Source organism: Enoplosus armatus, chromosome 17 (assembly GCF_043641665.1).
Source record: "Enoplosus armatus isolate fEnoArm2 chromosome 17, fEnoArm2.hap1, whole genome shotgun sequence".
NCBI classification, from domain to species: domain Eukaryota; kingdom Metazoa; phylum Chordata; class Actinopteri; order Centrarchiformes; family Enoplosidae; genus Enoplosus; species Enoplosus armatus.
The window spans coordinates 4,377,783-4,399,786 of record NC_092196.1 but is presented as its reverse complement, the minus strand read 5'-3'; the positions used below and the strand labels follow the sequence as shown (position 1 = coordinate 4,399,786).

At 44.9% G+C, this 22,004-nt stretch overlaps 1 protein-coding gene across 1 annotated transcript; it reads left to right on the top strand.

The window, feature by feature from the left end:
- Positions 1-4,826: 4,826 nt before the first annotated feature.
- On the top strand, positions 4,827-21,678 carry plppr2a (phospholipid phosphatase related 2a). Its single transcript, XM_070923367.1, has 6 exons — positions 4,827-5,030; positions 18,708-18,828; positions 19,383-19,633; positions 20,089-20,265; positions 20,436-20,563; positions 21,511-21,678. Exons 1-6 carry the CDS (start codon positions 4,827-4,829, stop codon positions 21,617-21,619), a joined length of 990 nt encoding a protein of 329 aa, XP_070779468.1. The 3' UTR covers positions 21,620-21,678.
- The last annotated feature ends 326 nt before the right edge of the window (positions 21,679-22,004 follow it).

Genomic DNA, 22,004 nt, shown 5'->3' with positions numbered 1-22,004 from the left:
TCATGTCTCTCTGTGACAGCTCCCTACTTGAACTGTCTTAATGTGACCTTTCATCTTGACAAGCCGCAGCTCTTGCCATTGCTATTGATCTGCCTTTCCATCTCCATGCTAAAATAGGTCGGAGCAGGACGGGTTCTTAGCTCTGAAGCCCTGTCCCCCTTCTCGATTAATGGCAGCTCCTTTTCGATGCGAGGTCAAGAGAGAAAAAAGTAAAGGGGAGAATACAGGAGTCTCTAGGTAATAGTGGGAAGAAGAGTGTTAAGGAGTGCTAAAGGGAGGGCAGGGGGATGTAAGGAAGTTGTCAGGGTGTGAAAGAGCTGCTGTCACCCACATAACAGGATCAGCGATATGATCACCATTGGTTAGCTGTGAGTTTGAGGAAACGTGAATTTATACTTGTGTTAAGTATGGTGAAAGTAACTCAGCCCCCTCTTCCGCCCTTTTAAAGCTGCATAAAGGCACACAGTGTCATGGTACATTACGTTTGAGTTCATGCTGCTTTTTTTGGTCTCCTAGCACAGAGAGTTCTTAACCCTCAAAGACCTAGAACATAGGTCCCTAACAGGCGGACCGCGGTCCGAGTCCGGACCCAGACGTCGTCCTATACGGACCCGGACCTATAATCAATAAATTATTAAGGGATTTTAAATTTTTACGGGGCGCTTCTATTTTAACCGGCACAGCTTTTCTAGTCTTTAAGGGAAACTCAAGCTGCGGCTACACTTTATTTTGTTTTTCTAAAATTAAGCACTTTATTTTAAGATGCACAATTTTTCAAAAGCTATTTTATTTATTTTCTCTATTTTATTTTTGAATGCAGCCCTTCTTTTACTTCATGAGAGAAGAACATTATACATAGCTACAGTATTATATATCTGTATAGTTCAATGTTAAGTGACAATAAATATTGTCAAAATGTTTTTAAATTGTACTTTCTTTATTTGATTTGTCAGTCAGTTGTTAATTACATGCAGACGGTGATGCAACTACGAGGCTACTTCAATATATATCACACTAACTCACAACGCAAGCTAGACATTATGATGTTCCGGACCTTGAGCTTGAGGACATTTTCTCTAACTGGACCTCTTTGAATTTTAGTTGAATACCCTTAGAACAATTCTAGGGGTGCCTGACTCTATTCTGGAGGACCTTAAGTTCCAGTCTGGTTCATTTAATATCCCAATTTTACATTTGCTTTGTCTGAGAATGGGTGAATGAAAAACATTCCTGCGTGAGTTGCGGAACATACCGCGCGCCACAAAACCCTCGGCACACAAGTCACTGAAAGCTTTGGGCTGGTGTAGAAATGATCAACATGCAAATGATAACCTCTCCCCAAGAATGATGCATCCACGAGGCTGCTGACAACATCATGTGACAGACCCTGCCCTGAAGTGAAACAGCTCTTTCCTGTGTAAATGGCAGAATCGCTTTGTGTGCCCGTCGCTGCAGTCTGCGAGCACAAAAAGCTTCACACCCCACTTAGTTGGCTTGGCCTTCATGTACTGTCTGTGGTTTTTGTGGCCTCTATTCCTTCAGCAATGGTAATTTGCTTCCTGGTTCACCACAATTTGTGGTGGTGTAAAGCTGCTGGAGACGGTGGAAAGGATCGTAATCTGGGGTGCCCTTTTTCCTGTCATTCTCAATGTCATGTTCTGGGTTTCTCATGTGTATGGTTCTGCTAATCGCAATGAACCTGTCTCTGGTCATGACGGAAGCAGGAAAGTGTACACTTAGGATCCCCCCTTCCTCACATAGTCTCTAACTCTTGGCAGTTCCAGAAGTGCCATATATATCATAAGAGCCACATACGCCAAGAATATGACAGGCTTCAGCTCTTCCCAAACAAACACGCTCCTTTTCTGCATTTATATTTGTGTTGTGACAGATCATCTTAACAGCTCTGTCACTAAAAAACTGCAGCAGAGTACATTACACCCACAGAACCCTGTAATCCAGGGGCTCTTTTTGAGAAATAGTGTGGAAGCTGCAGGCCCATTCCACCCAGCTCCTGGTTCCTCTGGGGCCTGGGATGTTGTATCTCCATGCCCCCTTTCTGCTGCACGTCCTCTCCCTCTCCTGGTCAGGGGGGCTGGTATGAATGAATTGTATGGGGTGGCCCTCAGTTTCCTTTGCTGGCGGTGCGGACCCTCCTGGACGCATCCTCAGTGTCTGGAGGAGACATGCTGATGGGGACAGTGGCCAGAGCATCCCCTCTCTCATCCTCTGGACTAAAATAAAATAGGGTCAGAAATATACAGATATAAATGTGTCCAGATTCCTTTTCATTCCTGTATTGCTTTTATTTCTCCAGTGGGTTTGTCATCTATAGCTCATATTCACACACAGAGACTTCTAAACGTGTGGCACACACTCTGCCCCCCTGCTAACATTGCCAGCTAATTTGATGGTATCAGCAACGTTCACTACGGAGCCTCTGAATGTCCAAACAAGACATATGTGACACCACTGAAAAGCTGAGAAACTCCGCTTTACCTGCCTTTTTAAAGCATATGGATAGGACTACCATTTTAGAACAACAGCAAATTTAAGGTGGCGGCGGCGGCGGCGGTGGCGGCCTCCGTCTTTGAGGGTTAAACAGGGTGATGAGAAAAAGCCAGAATCACAGAAGATGACAAACCAAAAAAAAAAAAAGCAATGCTTCTATGAGCCGGACCTGCAAATTTGCAGGAGCTTGAGGCAAAATGGCATCTCCACCATGCTTGATTTTTTTTTTTTGTCCTTTTCACGGTTCTCAGAGGAAACTAAGGAGGCATGTTAACGGCTGAACTATAAGTATGCGGCTGATTTTAAGGCGGCGTTGTGAATTACTGGTGTTCCTTCGGTTTAGCAATCACATGCATGAGTCAGAGCCAGTCACAATACGCTGGGTAAATGCAGGCGAGGAGCACTACGGTAACAAACAGGAAAACAAGGGAGGGCTTCATGAGTCACACATATCAAACACCCCCTCTCGCCCAAAGCAAACCCACCAAAGAGCTCCCATCAGGTGTGTACTGTACGCAACCCCTCACCTCCAACCCGCACAAGTACACACACAAACAGGGTTACAAGCAACAACTGCTGGTTTGAGTTCTGTTCAACTTTTGGTCAGAAAGTGTTATATTAACAACACCCTTACGAACACATTTTTGATGCGATAGTGCTAAAAATACACAACATTATGAACCTGACTCCTCAGTCATTTCTTCACCATGACAACCGCAGATAGCAAAACACATCTCCCTCAAGGGAGGCACAGATGAAGCCTGATTTGATGCAAATAAAGAAACAGAGCAAATACAAAAAAAAAACATAAATACACCAGACCTGTGTGTGTGTGTGTGTGTGCACGTACATGTGATATGTATAGATAGTGCATGTTCCTCTCTGTATGCGTTGGTGGGTGTTTGGTTACCCTTGTACATACATACAGTACATGTACTGTATGTTTTTTGTGCATGCCGTATATGCAAGTGTTTGTGCCACAGATGTGGGTGGAGCCATGGCTCTGGTCAGAGTGATGGGAGCTGAACATCCCAGAGGGCTTCAAACTGCCTCTCTCCGCCTCTCCTCTCTGTCCTTATGTGCAACACCATTTCATTCCATCCAATTCTTAAATTTTCCATCACTGAAAATGAGTTTGAAGATACTGAATGGCGTTAAACAAACGCCATTTTCAAAAGAACACGGGAAGAAAAGGGGAATCTGGTGGCGGAAATTCCTCTTCTGTGCAACAAAGTTATATTAGACTTCAACTATTGGACTTACAGGACTCCTAAGGAATGCCAATGCTGATCTGTAACTGCTGGATGTGTAAAGTTTCTGTCCACTTGGTGATTGTAAGCTCAATATTCATTCAGTCTCCATCAACTCATGAGAAACATATCTGGCTCTTCAGCTGCTAAATGCTGCACAATGTTCACAAGCTAGTTGCTAATTTTGTCCGTCTAGCATTTGGTGCTGAGCAAGTAGTGTAGCCTACAGTGGACTACACTCCAGGCTCCATATTTAACACCACCTTCTGAAATATGTAATCGGAACACGATTTGTCCCATTTCACTGAATTTTACCTCTTCCAAAAACATGTCAGATGTTTGCGTTTCTAATCCATGTCCACCCATGTCGGAGTGTTGAAGTTAGTAGTAGTATTGAAGTATTTTTTTTGCTTTTCTTAGCTGAGATGTCAGGACCACATGTCTGCAGACACTCTCCTGTGCACATGCTCTTACCACACACACACACACACACACACACACACACACACACACACACACACACACAAAGTATCTACATATACACCCACACCGCAACTGTAGTAGATTTCATGTGTGCTGGCAGCATAAAGGCTGCTCCCCCTTTCTCTCCCTCCCACCTCCCTCCCTCTCTCTCTGTCTCTCTCTGTCTCTCTCACTCTATTGCTCTCTCATTCGCTTGCTTGCCTGCTCGCTCGCTATGCAATTCTTTGTTTTTGCTGCTTGTGCTGCCGCGGAACCCTCTTTTATTCAGTTTTTTTGTTTTCATCTCGTGAAGAGAGAAGCCTCCTCCTGCAGATATCCCTTTCTCTTTCTTGTCTTGTAATCTTTCTCTCTCTCTCTCTCTCTCTCTCTCTCTCGGATCCAAACACTGAACCTCACTCACTCTGTCTCTCTCAGTCCGTATTTTCCTATGCATCTCCCCGTGGCTGAGGGGAACAGGGACTTGACTCTCCCCTCTTCCTCTCCTCCTCCTCCTCCTCCTCCTCGTCCTCTTCCACCTCCACCTCCTCCGCCTCTTCCTCCTCGCCTTCACCTCTCGTCCTCTCACTTCCTAACGGAGGGATAATGTTCTATTTCCAGCTGGTGATCATGGCTGGGACGGTGCTGCTGGCTTACTACTTCGAGTACACAGACACCTTCCCCGTCCACATCCAGGGCTTCTTCTGCTACGACAAGACCTTCTCTAAGCCCTACCCCGGTCCGGACGACACCAGCAAGATCCCCCCCGTGCTCATCTACTCGCTCGTCACAGCCATCCCCACTGTCACGGTAAGAGTTGGGTGTATTTATAAGTGTGGAAGTAAAGGTCGAGAGATAGAGGGAGGTATGTTTGAGGCGCCTGTGAAAAGCATGTAAGTGGGTGTGCGTCTACTGAAAGCTTTAATAGAAAGTTGTCAAAGTTGAGGTGGTGTTTGAATTGTTTTTCTGTATCTGTTTTGGCATGCTGTGAAAGTATATGAGAGAGTGTTGTTTGCTTTCTACATTTTATGATTTGTGAGTTTTTGCAGTCTTGTGATGAATCATCTCTGGTGTGTGTGTGTGCTGCACCACTGATATAGTGAGCAGATTGGTAAGCTGCATGGAGGTAACCCCCTCCATCTTTTACAGGCAGGTGTAATGTGCGTGTGTGTGTGTGTGTGTGTGTGTGTGTGTGTGTGGAGAGAAAAAGAAAAAACGGAGGCAAGAATCAACTCGGACAACACAGAGATGTAATGGGAACGGGCAGACAGGTCGTTAGAGAAAGAAAGATACAGACAGAAGAACAGTCAAAGAGACAAACTGATAAATAGAGAAAGCAGCAGAACGAAAAGTTGGAGTCGAGACAGAGCAATAATGGCAGGCAGCAGATGCTGTCTGAAGAGAAAAACTGGAGATGATACGTGAGAAAAAAGAGACAATGAGCACCAACAGAGGCAATTTGAAGGGGGGCATGTACGGTTTTGTGTGCTTGTGTGTGTGTGTGTGTGTGTGTGTGTGTGTGTGTGTGTGTGTGAGGGTAGCTGTTGAGCCCCAAGTGAGACAGAAGGCAGTGAGCGTGAAATGCAGAACACCTGGCACTGACTCTGAGCACAGACACAAACCTTCACAGCTTACATCCCCAACAGACCACAAAAAAACAACACAGAGAACACCGCAGACAGAACCAGCCTACAGCCACAGTACAAAGCAGACAGATAACCTGGCCGGGTTACATGCACAGGCGAAACCACAGCCCGCACCCACTGCAAAGAATTACAGAACAGGAGAGACGCAGATCCTGTCAGTTTGCAGCAGCTGATGTTAAGGAGGCGGGTTATCATAATGTGGGACCACCGTTGCCTCAGAGCTACAAAACACCCTGGAACCATTTTAGATGAAGTCATATTAGGTTATGTTTGCACCTATTGCAAAGCCGTGTGCATGATTAGTAATCTAAGAGGCTCACATCACTAATAAAGTTGATACATTTGGGTCTTTGTGAGTGCAGTGCTGATTTCGGGACGGTGAAAATTATTAGAAAGTGGGGGGGGGGGTTCATATTTTTTCTTTTAGTTGAAGGGATGGGTAGTATACAATGTTTGGGAGAGGAGAGGAGAGTTTTTCTCATCCCAGTTTACATTTTTGTTTCCTTCTTCTCTTGTGAGATGTGTTGTTAAAAAGCTGTCATTTATTTAGCAGCTCTTTTCTCCAAAATAGGGAGCGGCTTTGTTATGTTAGTATCGCAGTTTTTTTCCCAGGTCAACGACAGGGTTCAACGAAATTATTAATAATGCAGACGAGGGCCTTACTTTTTAATACAGTGAAATGTAAGATTCACCACCCCTCCCCACCCAAATAATTGGTTTAGCCTCTTAAAGTTAAATTAAAAACCTTTATTATTGTTTGACATTGCTGATGTGTGCAGCAGTTGCACTCTTTAGCGTCACTAATCCAAACCAAGCAGACCTTTAAAGCTGCCCTAGCTGAGGGTAGATTACTTTGAAAGTTGATCTGGGTCAGAGCACATTACTTAACACCAGCTAGTCTGCCCTAACCTGTGCTGACAGAGGCTTTGGTGTGTGTAACAAGCAGCGAGGTGAATCACAGCAGTAACTTCCCTGAGATAGAGCCAGTCTGGTGCAAATGTGCTTTGCCATTCGCCCCTGGTTCCTGAGGAGCCTGATCTGTTTGTGTCCAGTGCAGCAGCAAATCAGAGCCTTGTGTTTGGTGATAAAGTGGCTGCACGGCACTAAAGCCAGCCATCTTTAGTCCAAAAAGAGTTTTATATGGTTTTCGGTAAGAGGTTTGGATCTGTCATAGCATTTTTCGCTGACAGTATAAACAGGGAGACCCTGTCTGGCTGCATCAATGTAGGTAATCAGCCAGGTGTATTTGCAACAGAGCCAGGGCCCTCAAAGCCCAAAACAGGGCACTCTAGCTCTCTGTCAGCTCCCAGTAGGGTCCCAACATCTAATTGAAATCATCAATCACCTTTTGTAGTTTTAGCACAAGGAGCCAGTCCACTGCTTTGGGACTGAAACAGAGGGGAAGGGACCTGACATCTTCCCACCTCAGTCTGTTTTGTAGTATGTTTACATAGACGCCTTTTTATAAACTTGTGTACATTCGTCCTCGTTAGTACAGTTGGTGGACATTTTGTGACTTACAGCATTTCAGTTGTGTCCAATATCTCACTGGGTGTAGTCCAAACTGCTTGTCCAAAATGTCAAGGAAGCAAAACATCCAATAAAAACATTCTCATTTCTACTTTGAGTGTTTATTATGCACACCTAGACACCAATGCAGTCTAATGCAGCTGTCCTGCAATACATCCTACCTTTGTGAAGGTTATAATTACACAGGTGCTGACTCACCTTCGTGATCATTTTGGCAGCTGTAGTTTGCTGTGATGTTGAATTGTATTTCGTTATACTGAGAGGCGTCGACCCCATTTATATCTATGAGGACTGCATTAGTGTCAGCCAGATGTACCTAATAAACTGGCAATGAGTGAAATCCTTCAACTGATGTCAAAGAGTAACTTAACACCCCCTGAAAATCTTGCCTTTGCCGACCCTTACTGGTTTAACCTCTCACCTTGCTGCAGTGACGTACAGGTGGACTCCAGGACCCGGTGACATCAATGTTGGGTGCGGTTCAACAGAGCACACCTCAGAGTTCACCAGGCTTGCTAATTCCTGCCCCCATAAGTTACTGTAATTACACCAGTCAAGTTTTTACCTCTTGAAATTCATAGTCATTTCTGAAACAATGGGTCCTTAATTTCAGGCAGAGGAAGACAAAAGCAGCTTCTCATTCGTAGCTGGCGACCATTGGTTTTGCCGGCTAAAATGATGATTACTGCTGTAGTTAGCTTGCTAATTAAGTTAGCTCCATGAGTTTGTTGAAAAACAGCTGTCTCCAGCTGACCTTTTATTATTCCCTGACTCATTTTTAAAGGAGAATCTTGTGAAAGGGTCTTTTACCGAGTGGGGGTGAGAAGCAGAAAGATAGCAAGCTCAGCATAAATGTTTGTTGTGATTATTTTATGGAAGTGGTCAAATTTGCCGGCTTCCTTTGGATTTGATTATTTGCGAAAATATAACAAGGACTGGGCAAAAACTCAAGCTTTCGCAACAATGAATTTATGCTGAATCTCCATTAATTAATGAATCACTTATAGCAAGTCACACATTTCTGTGTTTTCATCCAAAGAACGATATAATCATATTTTTGTTTAGAGAAGTAAAAAAGTGAACTTTGGAATTACCTTACGGCGACTGCTGTATCTGCAATAACACTAAACATTCTCCACACAACCACACACTTGAGTTTGGTTCATTTTGAGGGCATCTTGAAAGTTTGCCTAATGGAGCTTGTAAGCCAGTTAAGTCGAGGATGAATTTAACTTATCTAGCACAGATTCAGTCCGACAGTGCGTGCGCAAATGTGTGTTCATCCTCCTCTGTAAATCCTTCCTTTGATCGGCTTTGTTTTTTTCGTCTTTCTCTCTCTTCACCTCTGTTGCTTGTCCTTTCTCCACAACCTTCCCCCGTTCCCCACGCCGCTACATCTCATCCACGCTGACCTTTTTACCTTCATGTTCTATTCATCACCATTCCTCCCTTCCCAATGCCATTTTAGCCTCAGTTGTGTTTAGCCTTGCATTTTTATTCTTTACTTGGAAATCTGCCATATTCACCCAACTTGAGTCAGAGAGCATTTATTTCCACTCATGTTTACCTCTTCCACCATCTCTGGATTTTCCAAGATTGTCTCATCAACACCTCCTCTGCCTTTTCAAACTCTTTATGCCTCGCCCTTTCTGACCTCTCCTCACACCTGTTATTTGTCTCACCTTCCAATTAACACGTCTCACATGTGAACTGATGGAGCTTCTCAGCTTGTCTCCTCTACAATCTGTGGCTAGAGTGATAATCAAACAGACTCCAACCACACAGGAAGACGTCTAAAAGTTTCTTCTTCCCACTTCCTTCTCTTTTCCTCCGATAAAGAGGAAGTCTGGTATGTAACCAAAGTCATACTGAAATAAAAGGCACATGCAGTGAGAAATGAATACTTATCTTAATAAATAGGAAAAAATGTCATCCTTCATCTTTGTCCTGACTCATCCAGTTGGAATCGAGGTGAAGCCCAAACTACATTCAAGGGCAGGTTCGATCCATGTGTAGTTAAGACACGACTGCGAAAAAGACTCAGTTTAACCAGAAGCAGCAAGTTAGTCGCAATATCACAAGTTATACCTCCATTGATGCTTAATGCATATATACTCAATTATGAGCCATTAATAAGAACAACTTGTTACATATCTTAATTACTGGAATAATGACGTGAGTAAAATAATGACTTAAAAAGCCGGAAAATGATTTACTCTCGTTGATAAAGCCATTAGTTGCAACCCTTTAGAATGGGATAGTGTAGGTGTAGTGTGACGTTTTACACTTAAGTATCTGTACAGATTAAACAAACAAGATATGACGTTTTAATTAGTGAGCTTTAGAAGTACTGCTAGGCAGATTTAGTTACCTTTGGACAGAGCCAGGCTAGCTCTTTCCCTGTTTGTTTGGTATCAAACTGGATTATATATAGAGTACAACAGTAACCTTGCAGTAGATGTTGACAGCAACTTTTTAGCAACCCTAGATAGAAATTCTACTTTTCTCACAGTTTTCATCCTAGGCATTAGACGCTTTCCTAATGTTATGCAATTTGTAAAGCACTTTGCAGTGCCACTGTGCATGAAATGTGCGTCAGTGCATAGATACATGTCCTTGCACAGCTGATCGTCCCCAACGTTGTACCTCCAGTGAAAAAATGACATTGCAAACATGACAAAGGCCAGCTAACTGACAATTAACAAGTTCTCTAGCTCCGAGAGCTTTTTCCCCCTCCAGTGACTCTGTATTGAATGAAATGGTGCGCAATCCTGAGCTATAGACCGACAAAGTCATGATGATACATCCGCTTCTGTTCCACTTGCCTCCATAACTCAATACAGTCTCTCATTCCTGCAGTTTGCTTTCCAAATTGGCATCCGCTACAGTACTGGATATTAGAAGTTTTAACGAAATGAAACAACGATTCATTCAATCAGCATTCAAAAGTTATGGCTGCACTTGTGACTGACTTGTGCTAGCATGTTAGCAGTTAGCTCGTCAGCTATATCCGTTTACCAGTAGTCCTTACGTCGCCAGGCATCTAGAGCCATTCTCCCCATTGAATGATACCGTGTGACACTCTCTAGTTTTATGTTTTGTATATTTAATAACACCCAGGTCTTGAGTGAATGGTAGCAACCCAGTAATTAACTGTAACCAGTAGCCAGTAATGCTTAAACATGGGTTGAATGTAATGAGCACTGTTTGTGCATGTGAGTGGGTTTTGCATTTGTCCTATCTTTAACCTCGGAGCACATTTCGGACCCCCAAAACACGTTTAACTGACTGTCACAGAGGTGTCCTGTCAGCGTCCTCACATCCTCAGCCATAATGTCAGTGGACTGACATTAAACTGTGCTACGCCTCACCCGGAGGAACCGTGACCTCACAGCCTCCCCAAAAGCAAACTCTCACATTCATGCACAATTGCACAGACATGGATCAATGCCTCCATGTCCGCCTGTCTCTCGCTCAGTCTCCTTTTGCCTTTCGATCTCGTCTGCTGTCCGATCTTCTCCTTTACTCCTTCAGTACTTTTGTTTCCAAACACAGACCTACGCTCACACATACAATCAATCTAAGCCAGGATGCTGCTAACCCAGGTTAATGAGACAGATGGCAGGGTGGGCTCCACGGTGGGAGGGGGGGGTGGCATTGGTTGCTGTGACACTGGCTGCCATGGGAGCATATGTGCCTGGGTGACAGCATTCTCGCCTCTGCCCCTTGACTGTTCTTCATTCTGCGATGGAAAGGGAAAGGAGGAAAACATGTAATAAGAGGGGAGATGATGCAGGGTAAGAAAATAGAAAAAGATGAAATCATGGCCCAGAAAGAAAGACTGATTCTATTCAGGGAAGGAAGGAGTACGTGTTGTTTTCTTCACCGCACATTAAACGTGGCTCTATCTGCTTTAACTATCTTTGGTGCTGATATCCATACAGAAGTATAATTTACCACAGTCTGCACAGTTCCCGCTCTGCCTGGAACACGATCACAGCTCTGATCTAACTGCATAATGATAATAATGATCACCCTACTCAGGCCGGCGTAGGATTGCATCACCAGACCATTTGGATATTTGCATCATCAAACACTCTCCTTCGTCCTTCTGCCACGTTTTCTTTTTCCCGTCACCTTAACCACTTCCCCTCTTTCACTCTCTATAGTTAGCTTCACAGTTGAGCTGCCTGCTCCGTGTACCATTTTCCTGGCGGGCCCGAGGCGGTTGTTGCATCACCCTGATTGACTATACAGTGAATGGAGCGAGAGAGAGAGAGAGAGAGAGAGAGAGAGTGTGTGTTTATGTCTTCCTCTTGCCGGTGTAGTGGTTTGGGCAGAAGTCACCCATTCCTGTGAAATGAGATTAGACCGAACAGTGGTTGTCATTTCTGCTTCTTAGCTTTGATCCATTTCTCAGTCAGGCAAAGAGGAGAGGCACCTCGGGGGTCCTGCGCGGCTGGTGGACTGCCATGCTTCACTCAGCACCTTGGAGATCTCTGACGAATGCCAGTGCCCAATCTGCATTCACAACAGGGGTGCATCCCAGCCCGCCACCCTCTATTCTAGTCTATCTTTGCTTTTGGCCACTGGACCAAATCTGTGTTTTTGTGTGTGTAACTGTGGGCATCTCACATCTCGCACTCACACAAGCTCTCTGCAGAAAAGTATGAAGCGTTCTGTAATGAATCAAGGTGACAAAACAGATGAATGAATGAGTGGGAAGTGGGAATGTGTGTAAATGTAGTACAGTTCAAATATTTCTCAGATTTCTCGTCATAAATGGGTTTAATTTTTGTACACAGACCTGCAGATGATTAATCATAAAATGTTTTTCATATTAGAATATGTTTTAATATTTTTAGTAAAGCACACAGTATTTTTGACAGTGGTTGTACCAGAGCATGTGGCCATCTTTGTAGTGCTGACCTGAGGTTATTACTGTATGCAGTGAAGGAAAAGCCATTTTGGTACATTGTTTTGGTAGTTTGAGGCATTCTTCTGTTTAGTGCTGCTCCAACATGGAAGCCTGCATGTGTCATTAAGCCGCTTGTTGAATAGCCTGCATTCACCCAAGGTACATTTAAAGTGTTAAAGTTGTAATATAAGATCTTCAAGATTTCCATCCTGGTTGATAATGGAGACTCCTGTGGTTACTGGTGGTAACAGCAAGGGCAGTTTAATACCAGAGTGAAGACTCTTTGAGCAGCTACTCTGTCGGAAATACATCAGAAGAGCAGCTGCTGTGCCTGTTTGGTGCCGCCAAACAAGTGTCATGTTGTTTCAAAAGAAGGCAGTCAATACCATGAGCGACTTGCTCTTGTAGCTCACTGTGGCTGCTCCTTCTTGTTTCATTACTCCCTGCAATATTCAGAACTTTTTTGCTGTCAAAAAATGCAGAAAATTACTTTTTTTTATTTCGTAGGCACATTGTTGATGAACTATCACAGTCAGCGCTAGCCTCAGCCTCATACATTGGGCTTTCTGTGACTGCTTCATAATAAAAGCCATACCGTGTTTCACTAGTTACATACTTTGAATGTGAAGCTGCAGCAGTAGGAAATGTTGGGTTAGTGTTAGCAGTACCTCAGCTCTGATATGTCTGTGGGAGAGTGAACGGTAAACAGCGAGGCTGATATCAAAAAGATAAAACTACAAACAGTAACGCTGTAATGCATCGTTTCCTTGTTGAATGCAGCATGGAAATGGCGGACTCCGCCACTAAAAATAAAATTGAAGCTATAGAGAGGTAATTACAGAATGTAAATACATTGAATGGTTATGGTGAAAAAATGCCAACCATAAGAAGCACCAAAAACTGTATTGAACTGATTTCATGAAAAAGGATTATAACTTTAATGAGGTTTTGGGGACCGTGTTTTTGATCGGTACATATAATCGTCATTCCTAAGTGCGCCGACAAACAGGCAAAACAGATGAATACGAAATCCCAGGTTCATGTAGCTATATATAGTATATAATAATGTCCTGGTCCTGTCACTGAAGGTACATTCAGGTGCGTCCTTCAGATGACCCCGTGGTTAGTGGCATGTGGCTGACCCCAACTCTGATCAAAAGGATCACAAAATAGATGGTTATGAAGTAAAGATATAAAAGAACAAAGATGGAGGGAGAGAGAGAGAGAAACAGAACAGTAGATACAGAGGGAAACATAACACAGCTTGCAGTCCCATTGATGCAGATTTTTAAGGAACGTAACAGAGCCGATTTGGAAAAGGGGGGCGTGCAATTGAACTGGTTAAAAATGGAAGAGGAAAGACAAAGAATATATAACCTACTTTTCCTTCCAGTGGGAAAACAATGAAAGGTGAAAGAGAGAAAGGGAGACCAGAGAGAAAGAGAGGGATTAGTGATGCTGCAACACAATGATGAAGAAGAGCTTTTGCTTCTGTAAGATGGAATAAATCTATGCACCAAAGAGTGGACCATCATAATACTGCACACAAGTGTTTGGGCGCCAGGCCAACAGTGGTTACGATGTGCAATCACACTTTGCTCAATGGAAAACAAACGGCAACGCTGGGCATGTATGTGATTCTGCGATGCGTGTGCATGAATCGGTGTGCTTTTGCACGTCCCTCCGCTTTTGTAGATGCAGTAAGGTTTGTGTGAAGCGCTCTATGCCCTTGTGAATGCATTTGCATTTATGTGTTGTGCGCCCATCCATCCATGAATGAGATCCCGTTCCTTTCTCTGTCGTCATCCTTCTTCACGTCAGTGGATCGACGCACATGCTGCTGTCTGTATATTCAGTCAGTCTCCCGTTAGCACCCGGTCCACGCAGTCGAAATCCTGGTGAGAACCACATGTGAGTAAAGGTGATGGTGATCCTGATGCACTCAGACGGGTGCAGCGTCTTTCGCATCATCCATTAGCCCAAATCTCACAGATTCGCGGCATTGCAGAGATTGAGGTTGCTGTAGATGATGACAGATAATGGGATGCTAGTGACAGCTAGGCATCTCTTTGTACTTCACACATGAATGACCTTCCTAATCTTGTCAGAAGTATTAGGTTCTTATGGCTGCAGAAATGGGTCTGCAGTTGGTCGGTACAATACAAGAACTGCAGCATGTTTTCACTACATTAGATGGCAGAGGAAGACTTCTCGTGGCAAAGAGTTTCTGCTAAATCATTTAGCTATGAGTGACCAAAGTTTAGCATGTGGCACGCACTTTTCACACATGGTCGGAGTGCACATTATTCAAGCAATCCATCCTCACACAACAATGTATACCGTTAAAGAAATTAAGGATATTCAGGATTATGGTTTATGTGATAACCCAGTCTCAGTGCTTCTTGCAGCTTTGGTCCATTTTATGTAATGGCTCAGAGTCAAGCATACATTATATTTCCATCTGTTTTTTGTTGTTTTTTTGTCACCTTATTTCATCACTAACACGGGCTTGAAGAGGGTCAGTTGCTATTTTGCAGACGGGAATACTAATGGAAGCAATCTGCATCTCGCTGCTCTGCTGCAGTGCCGCCGTTCAGGCTTATTCCAAGGTTTGCTTGAGTCGTCCTTGCAGCTTTATTGACTTCGTTACCACGCGCTGATAGCCGACAGGATGTTTGTCTCTTTGCATTCTCTGCAATTATCTTTCGACGAACACAGCTTCAGGCGATCTTTAAAATACAGGAAACACACTAGTGAAGCTGGTTTTACACAGTAAAATGAGATCTTACAGATTCGCCAATAACTTTAAACAGAGCTTGTTGAGATTATGATCTTTATGTAGAGAATGAGCATCCTGACATTGTTTTTTTTCCCCTGCTTCTGAATGTACTCCTGAATAACTGTTAGTTTATAAAAAAAAATGAGATGTAAAATAATTAGATATAAACATTAAATGTATTCATCTATTCCTATTCTCTTCATTCCCGTACTCCCACTGCTCCACCGTCATCTCCGCAATCCTCGTCATTCATCTCCATCGCTCTGAATAAAACATCCCCGGTTATTGTCTTCTAATAGATACGTACTCATAAAAAGGGCCTGTCTGAATGCACTCTCACATTTGACTAATACTCACTGACACAAATCGAGATCTGATTACTTACACACACAGAGCAGAATCCTCCAGCGTCCTTGTGCGCACAAAAAAATGGCTTCTGCACTAATGACGTCGTTTGTGCACGCAGACGAGAGTTAATCATGTCCCACGTGTGTATTATTGTTTCATTCCTTCACTCCTTTCTCTTGTTCTGCACCTAAATCATGCATGGGAGTGTGCATGTAATACACGTCCTTGTCTACACTCAGCTGAGCTCCTCATCCTGCTGTTTTCCAGAAATCCTGACCGTTTCTGGACCCATCGCAGTGCGTGTACATTGTCAGCGCGTAGGCTGGATGAGCAGTTTAATTTCAAGGAATTATAATCCGCTCGACCCTAAACTGCAGCGACAACCTCGTCATATTTGACTACGAGGCCTTGGCAGAGGCAGGGAGCTGGAGCGCATCCCACTGCAGTGGAGAGAGATCATTTAGAAATGTTGGTTGAAATAACGCGCTACGTGATTCACATGGATGCCATTGATGCATGAATAATTCATTCCTGCAGTATTGCCCCCTGACCCCATCACTGCCCTACCTTCGCCATACTGTTTTGTGTGACTTTCCTTACTCTTCAACTTTCCCATTGTATTCTCATACTCTTTCACTTAATCTCTCACAGACTCTCCTACTCTTACCTCTAAGGGCATCGGTTTGGTTTCAGAAGTGATGGCGAGCTGTCAGTTTGTGTTTTTGCAGATGTTCAGTCTGAGCAAGCACCACCAATCAGAGGGCTGGGGCACATCCGAAATGACAAAAATAAGGATCACAAATCTAATCTAGCCTTACCTTATAGAATCTTTAGCTGTGATTCAGTACAAAGTGACAAAGTTCTAATAACTTGTGATCTGTTGTTGTAAAAAGTGGGAAAACCAACTTTTAGAGTACACTGTAAAATGTCATTGATAGTATTAAATCAATGCACTTTTTATCATGACATAAGTGTAATTGGATAGATTCATCAGTTTTAAACGGGGCTGCAACTAACGGTTATTATCGGTTAATCGTTTAGTCTGTAAAATGTCAAAAAGTTGTGGAAAATGCTCAGCACAATTTCCCGGAGCCCAATGTGACGTATTTAAACCAACAGTCCAAAACTCAAAGGCTCTTCATTTACTGTCATAAAGGACAAAGAAAATGACTGAAACGATGAATCCAATTCATTTTATTTCGATCGACTAATCGGTTAATCGACTAATCGTTGCAGCTCTAGTTTCAAACCAGGTGTAATTAAATTACCCGATTCACATTCACAACTCATAACTACTTGGTGTGATGAACTGACCAAATGATCTTTCACTTAACGCATCAAATTATTAACATTGTCGGCTTATTGGTATAATAGCATGTACTTCCCAGCATGCATTGCATTTGTGTTCAAATTCCCAGTTACAGGTACATGATGGAGGCTTGTTTGTTTTTATATTTATAGACGAGTCATGTGGTCTTCCCTTTAACAAAGTAGAAACAATACTAACCCAGATGAAGATCTCGAGTGGGAGACTTTATAACTGACAGTAAGAGGTCTATCACAGATTCACATTGAATGACAGTATTGGACAAAAAGGGCGTAGCAGTGCTACTATATGCTTCCAAAAAGGCCAACCACCCTCTGCTTGACAGCTTTGCCCAAGGCAAAGTGCTCAAGAGCACTTTTGCATGAGTGACAGCGCACTGCCATTATCTCACATTTTGTGGTTTACACGTGCTCAAGCCCTCCGCAGTCCGGCAGTCCCCATGGAAACAGCCGCCATGCCGTCTTTTAATTGCCCCGTAAATGGTTGTCCGCGGCGTGACGGTGCCCCCCAACATCTCTGATTTGAATCCACCGATTAAACCCCTTCATCTTTGATTTCATGCTCGTATTAGTGTTTCGAGGGTTGCCATGGAGCGCCCAGTAGGGTTGTGTTTCACTAATGGAAGAAAGCAGTCGGCTGGGCACGCACTTCACAGCCCTGCTGCACTGACTGGGGCCCTTGCATGCTATTAACTCATTTGACTTGGCTGGACCCGCTTGGAAATTCCCGGGAGCATGAGACTTGACTGGAACATGATCGTTTTTATCTCTCTTTGTCTCCGTCCTGCACGGCCTTTGTTTCTCTTCTTCTTTCTCGGACTATCTCTGTAGTTCTTTCATTTCCTCCTGCTTTCTCTCCTCACACAGCAGCGCTTCAGACGTTGTCACTGTGGGGGATAAACGGAGGATTATGTCAAATATGGAAAGAGGAAGAACGAGGCTGATGGGTTTGTGGAACACGGCGTTAAAGTGGGTCCCTCTATTGTCACAGCAGAGCATGGAAACTGTCAGGATGATTTAAGATTAAGTGTATCTCTGTCGTAGATGGTTATTCATTGAGGGAGCTACATTTTAGTCTGTGCCAGCGTCTTTGAGTGCTGTAGGCTCTCACAGTTACAGTCCATTAAAGGATCGTGAGCCTGGAGAGGCACCGCTGTTCAGACTCACAGGGAGTGAATTGAACACAGTCACCTGACCGTAACCTCTGCCACAAGCCTGACGCTCCTCACAAAGAGAACAGTGTAGCTGCGAGCACCCAGCCACAATGGCCGCTGTTTCTGATCCCAGAAATGTCCAGACTGTGAGTGAGTTTGCATCTCTGTCCGACCACAGCCAGGGAGTCCACGCTTAATAAAACACATGATGATTAAGGTGTCTAATTAGATTAATTTGCACTTTGACCTCTGACATCATTAGTAATGCTCTGAGCAGCACAGGGGTCAGTCATGCTAGAGGTTTATCATCGGGGTCAAGAGACTCCTCTATGTAGAGTTGTATAATGTCCGTAATGAGAGCTACCTCTGGAGAATACTGGATACTTGTTCATGGATCGCGATCCATTCTCACAGGATCGCCTAACCCCGCGACACGATGCGAGGCATTTTCACTTGTACGCTTTAGCCATGTTTCAGTCAAACCCAGCAGGCAGCTGTACTCAGTGAAATACCTCACAGCCGGCTAAAGCTCCATTAGTTGCGTGTTTGATTGCTGTCGGTAGAGGCGGCTTGCTACCGCGGGCCCGGACCCTCCGCCTACATTCCCTCGGCACTCCCAGGGAGACATTGTTACAGTCATCGTACTGGCTCAGCTGCCAAAGTTGTTCCCGGCTGTAGTGGAAAAAAACACCAATGACTGTACCGGTACGCTCAGCTGTGGAAGTACCAGATGTATCAAAAGAAACATTTCCAACCACCAGTTTTGTGTTTTCTTTGTGTGGGCAGATTCTTGTTGGAGAGCTGTGCGCCTTCTTCACCAAGGCAGAGGGAACCCAGGAGAAGACCATTGTCACTGCAGACTGCTGCTACTTCAACCCCCTGCTGAGACGCATAATACGCTTCCTAGGTGAACATGCTGTTTTGTATTACACAGCCCCTCTGCTCTTTGCAGGCCTGCCAAAGGGCATTGTTTGTGTCTAGGTGTGTGGGTTTCAACAGAGGAGAGTGAGCAACAAAATCCAAAATAACAAAACGTAATAATAAAGAACGTGACCTGCTACACTTCCGAGTTTGTCGACCAGAGGTTGTACGTGTAGCTGTTAATTGGATGATAAACTGCGATATAATCTTTGCGGTAAGATATTCAGGATCATGGCAGGAAGACACTTGTGAATATTAAGTAGCCTACAAATTTGCATCTTGAGCTGAAACAGCTGAGGTGGAGGCTTCTGTTGCAATTTCACACCTCAGCTGATAATAATGTGTCGGAGCTATTTTCGGGACGTATTATCACCTGTTTTATCTCATTGTGCTGTTACGTGTTTCAATATCGCTCTCTGTCATTCATCTAAAGTGCTTTTCTTCATCTATCTATGAACTTCTTTTTGTTTTTGTGTCATACCACCTCTCTATCACCTTTTCCACCCCCCCCCCCCCCCCCCCCCCAACTCTCCCACCCAGGTGTCTATGCCTTCGGCCTGTTCACCACCACCATCTTCGCCAATGCCGGCCAGGTGGTGACAGGAAACCAGACGCCTCACTTCCTGTCTGCCTGTCGACCAAACTACACAGCGCTGGGCTGCCAGTCCACCATGCAGTACGTCGCAGAGCGCCGCGCCTGCACGGGCAACCCGCTGATTGTCATGTCTGCGCGTAAATCCTTCCCATCCAAGGACGCGGCGCTCAGCGTCTACTCCGCAGTGTACACAGTGGTAGGTTGGAGCATGCTGGAGGTGGTGCTTTGTGCATGCTGCCAATTGAAATCTCTCAATTAAAGAGGACTTATTCTTTGGCAGTGAAGTGCTCAACTTAACTTTTCTTGCTGGGAAACCATCAATTTAAAGCAAAGCAGAGGGTTAGTGATTGATACCACTGTTATGCCTATACGTTGGCTTGTCCTGTTTGTGTGTGACTCAAAACTGATGGCAAAACGTACTGTAAACTCCATATCTTCCCGTTATATTCCGTATTAGATGCGTTTTCTCCTGAGCTCGTGGTGGTTGTAAACCTACTTTGTCGAGGTCATTTTCAGCCTCGCTAACCTTTAATCGGCCAGTAAGAGGAAGAACTCATGTCATCTAGTCAGGTTGTAATGACGCGTACGTGCTTCTGTGTGTCTTGTGTTGCTTCCTGTGTTTGTTGTGCCCTCCTGTGTGCCTCTCTGCAGATGTACGTGACACTGGTGTTCAAGACCAAAGGCACGCGTCTCACCAAGCCCACCATCAGCCTCACCCTGCTCTGCCTGGCCATGCTAGTAGGCGTGGTCAGGGTGGCCGAGTACCGCAACCACTGGGCTGACATCCTGGCGGGATTCTTCACCGGGGGAGCCATCGCTGTGTTTTTGGTGAGAATGCCACGGGCATTTGACATAGAAATCCGAAACTTGTTGCCGAGTTACGCTTGCTGAGCTATGATTGGATAATGGCCGTTGGGGTGGGGGGGTGGGGGGGGGGGGGCATATCTTTCTGTCTCTCTGCTTCTCTCTAACTCTTCCTCCTGGTCTCTTATCTCCAGGTGACTTGCGTGATTAACAACTTCCAGCAGATGCAGCCCAGTCCCCCCGCACCGCGACCCCAGCGCCCCGAGTCTGTGCTGGGCATGCCGATGGTGACGCTGCCCTGTGTGGAGAGTCCACTCGAAAAGTTAAGTGGCCCTCAGGTAAGGGGCGGGGGTGGGTGTGAGGAGGCACGGCTGAGCTCACAAAAGAGGGGCTGAGATACACACCCCTTGTCTCTTACCTGAATCCGTTGTCCTCCTTTTTGTCCCCAAAGAGAGCAAATCCCCAAACATGCATGCTCCAAGCTCCACCTGCACCCAGTCCCGACAAAAACACCCAAGTGAATCCTTTAAACCTTTGAATCTTCTAGTGTGATTGTTTGCTTTGGAAAGAGGCGCTTACCTTACTCCTAAACTCCACAGTGTTACACACTTCCTTGTTATCGGAGAATTGTAGACAGTTATCTCTTTGAGGTGAGTCGGCCGTTTGGCTCGACACACTCGAGGTGTAATTTACAGATGTGATGCAGAGCGGTCGGCTGGAGGAGAACTGTGAATTTCAAAAGTCGAAGCGATCCCAGAGGTCCCCTCAAGTTGCATCTTCTCCCCAACAGCTCTGCGTTCTCTGAAGCTGTTCTCTCAGGGGTGGAGCAGCAGTGTAGTCCACGTCCAAGTATTTTAGGAGAGTGTCTTGCGTCCTCTGTGGTCTGTCGCCGTCACTAACCCTCACCTGACTGCCTCTTTTCCTCTGTCTCCCACTTCTCCTCTCAATCTGCTCCCTTGTCCCTCACTCTCCTCCAGCATCCTGCACTCTCCTCCTCCTGCCCACCTTACAACACCTACGTCCAACCATTCTAACCGACTTTAAATCTTTTTTCTGCCCGTCATTGTCACCCCTCACTATCCCCGCCATCCGTTGCCTTATTTCTGTTCTGGCTCTATGCATCTGTTTACCCCCCCTCCCCTCCTCCTCCTGCTCCCTCATCCCGTGCATTGCTCTTGATTATTCTTTTCTTCACTTTTCTCTCTCCCTCGCCTTCTCTCTGCCCCATCCTCTCTCTCTCTCTTTCTCACTCCTCTCTTTCCCCTGCAGACTCCGCGGGGATCTCCGTTCACCGAGATCACATGACCATCAGCCCTATCGGTTCCCCGCCACCCCCGATGTCCTCATACCGTCTCACTCCATTTCCAGCGAAGTCTAGACCAGCCGGAGCAGCACTCGCCGCACTGCGCCGCCCATCCGGCTGGGCGGTACGCAACGCTGCACCGCTCCTATTCCACGCAGGTCTAGACCCCCCCCCCCCAATACAGCTCTCACACACCTCTCAACCCCCGGGGAACCGATAGGCAAACTTTTCAAAGACTTTCTCTTTACTGGACACTCAGTAAAGTAAAGAACATTCAGTACAGAGTCAGGTACATCTTTTTCTCTCTCTCGTTTTTCATTTTGAATATTCTAATGAAAGACTTTTGTTGTTACTTCTTTTGTATAAATTCATATGAAGCTCACGCTCGTCTTCAGTGGTGTGCCCTGTAAGGAAACACACATCCGACTGTGACCACTGAGAATGTCCATCGCTTTTTCTT

Excerpts from the sequence above, each read along its gene's own strand:
- plppr2a (XM_070923367.1), top strand. The coding sequence starts at position 4,827 with ATGTTCTATTTCCAGCTGGTGATCATGGCTGGGACGGTGCTGCTGGCT. Across the intron at positions 5,031-18,707 it reads CAGCCATCCCCACTGTCACG|ATTCTTGTTGGAGAGCTGTG; the intron begins GTAAGAGTTGGG and ends TTGTGTGGGCAG. Across the intron at positions 19,634-20,088 it reads ACTCCGCAGTGTACACAGTG|ATGTACGTGACACTGGTGTT; the intron begins GTAGGTTGGAGC and ends GCCTCTCTGCAG.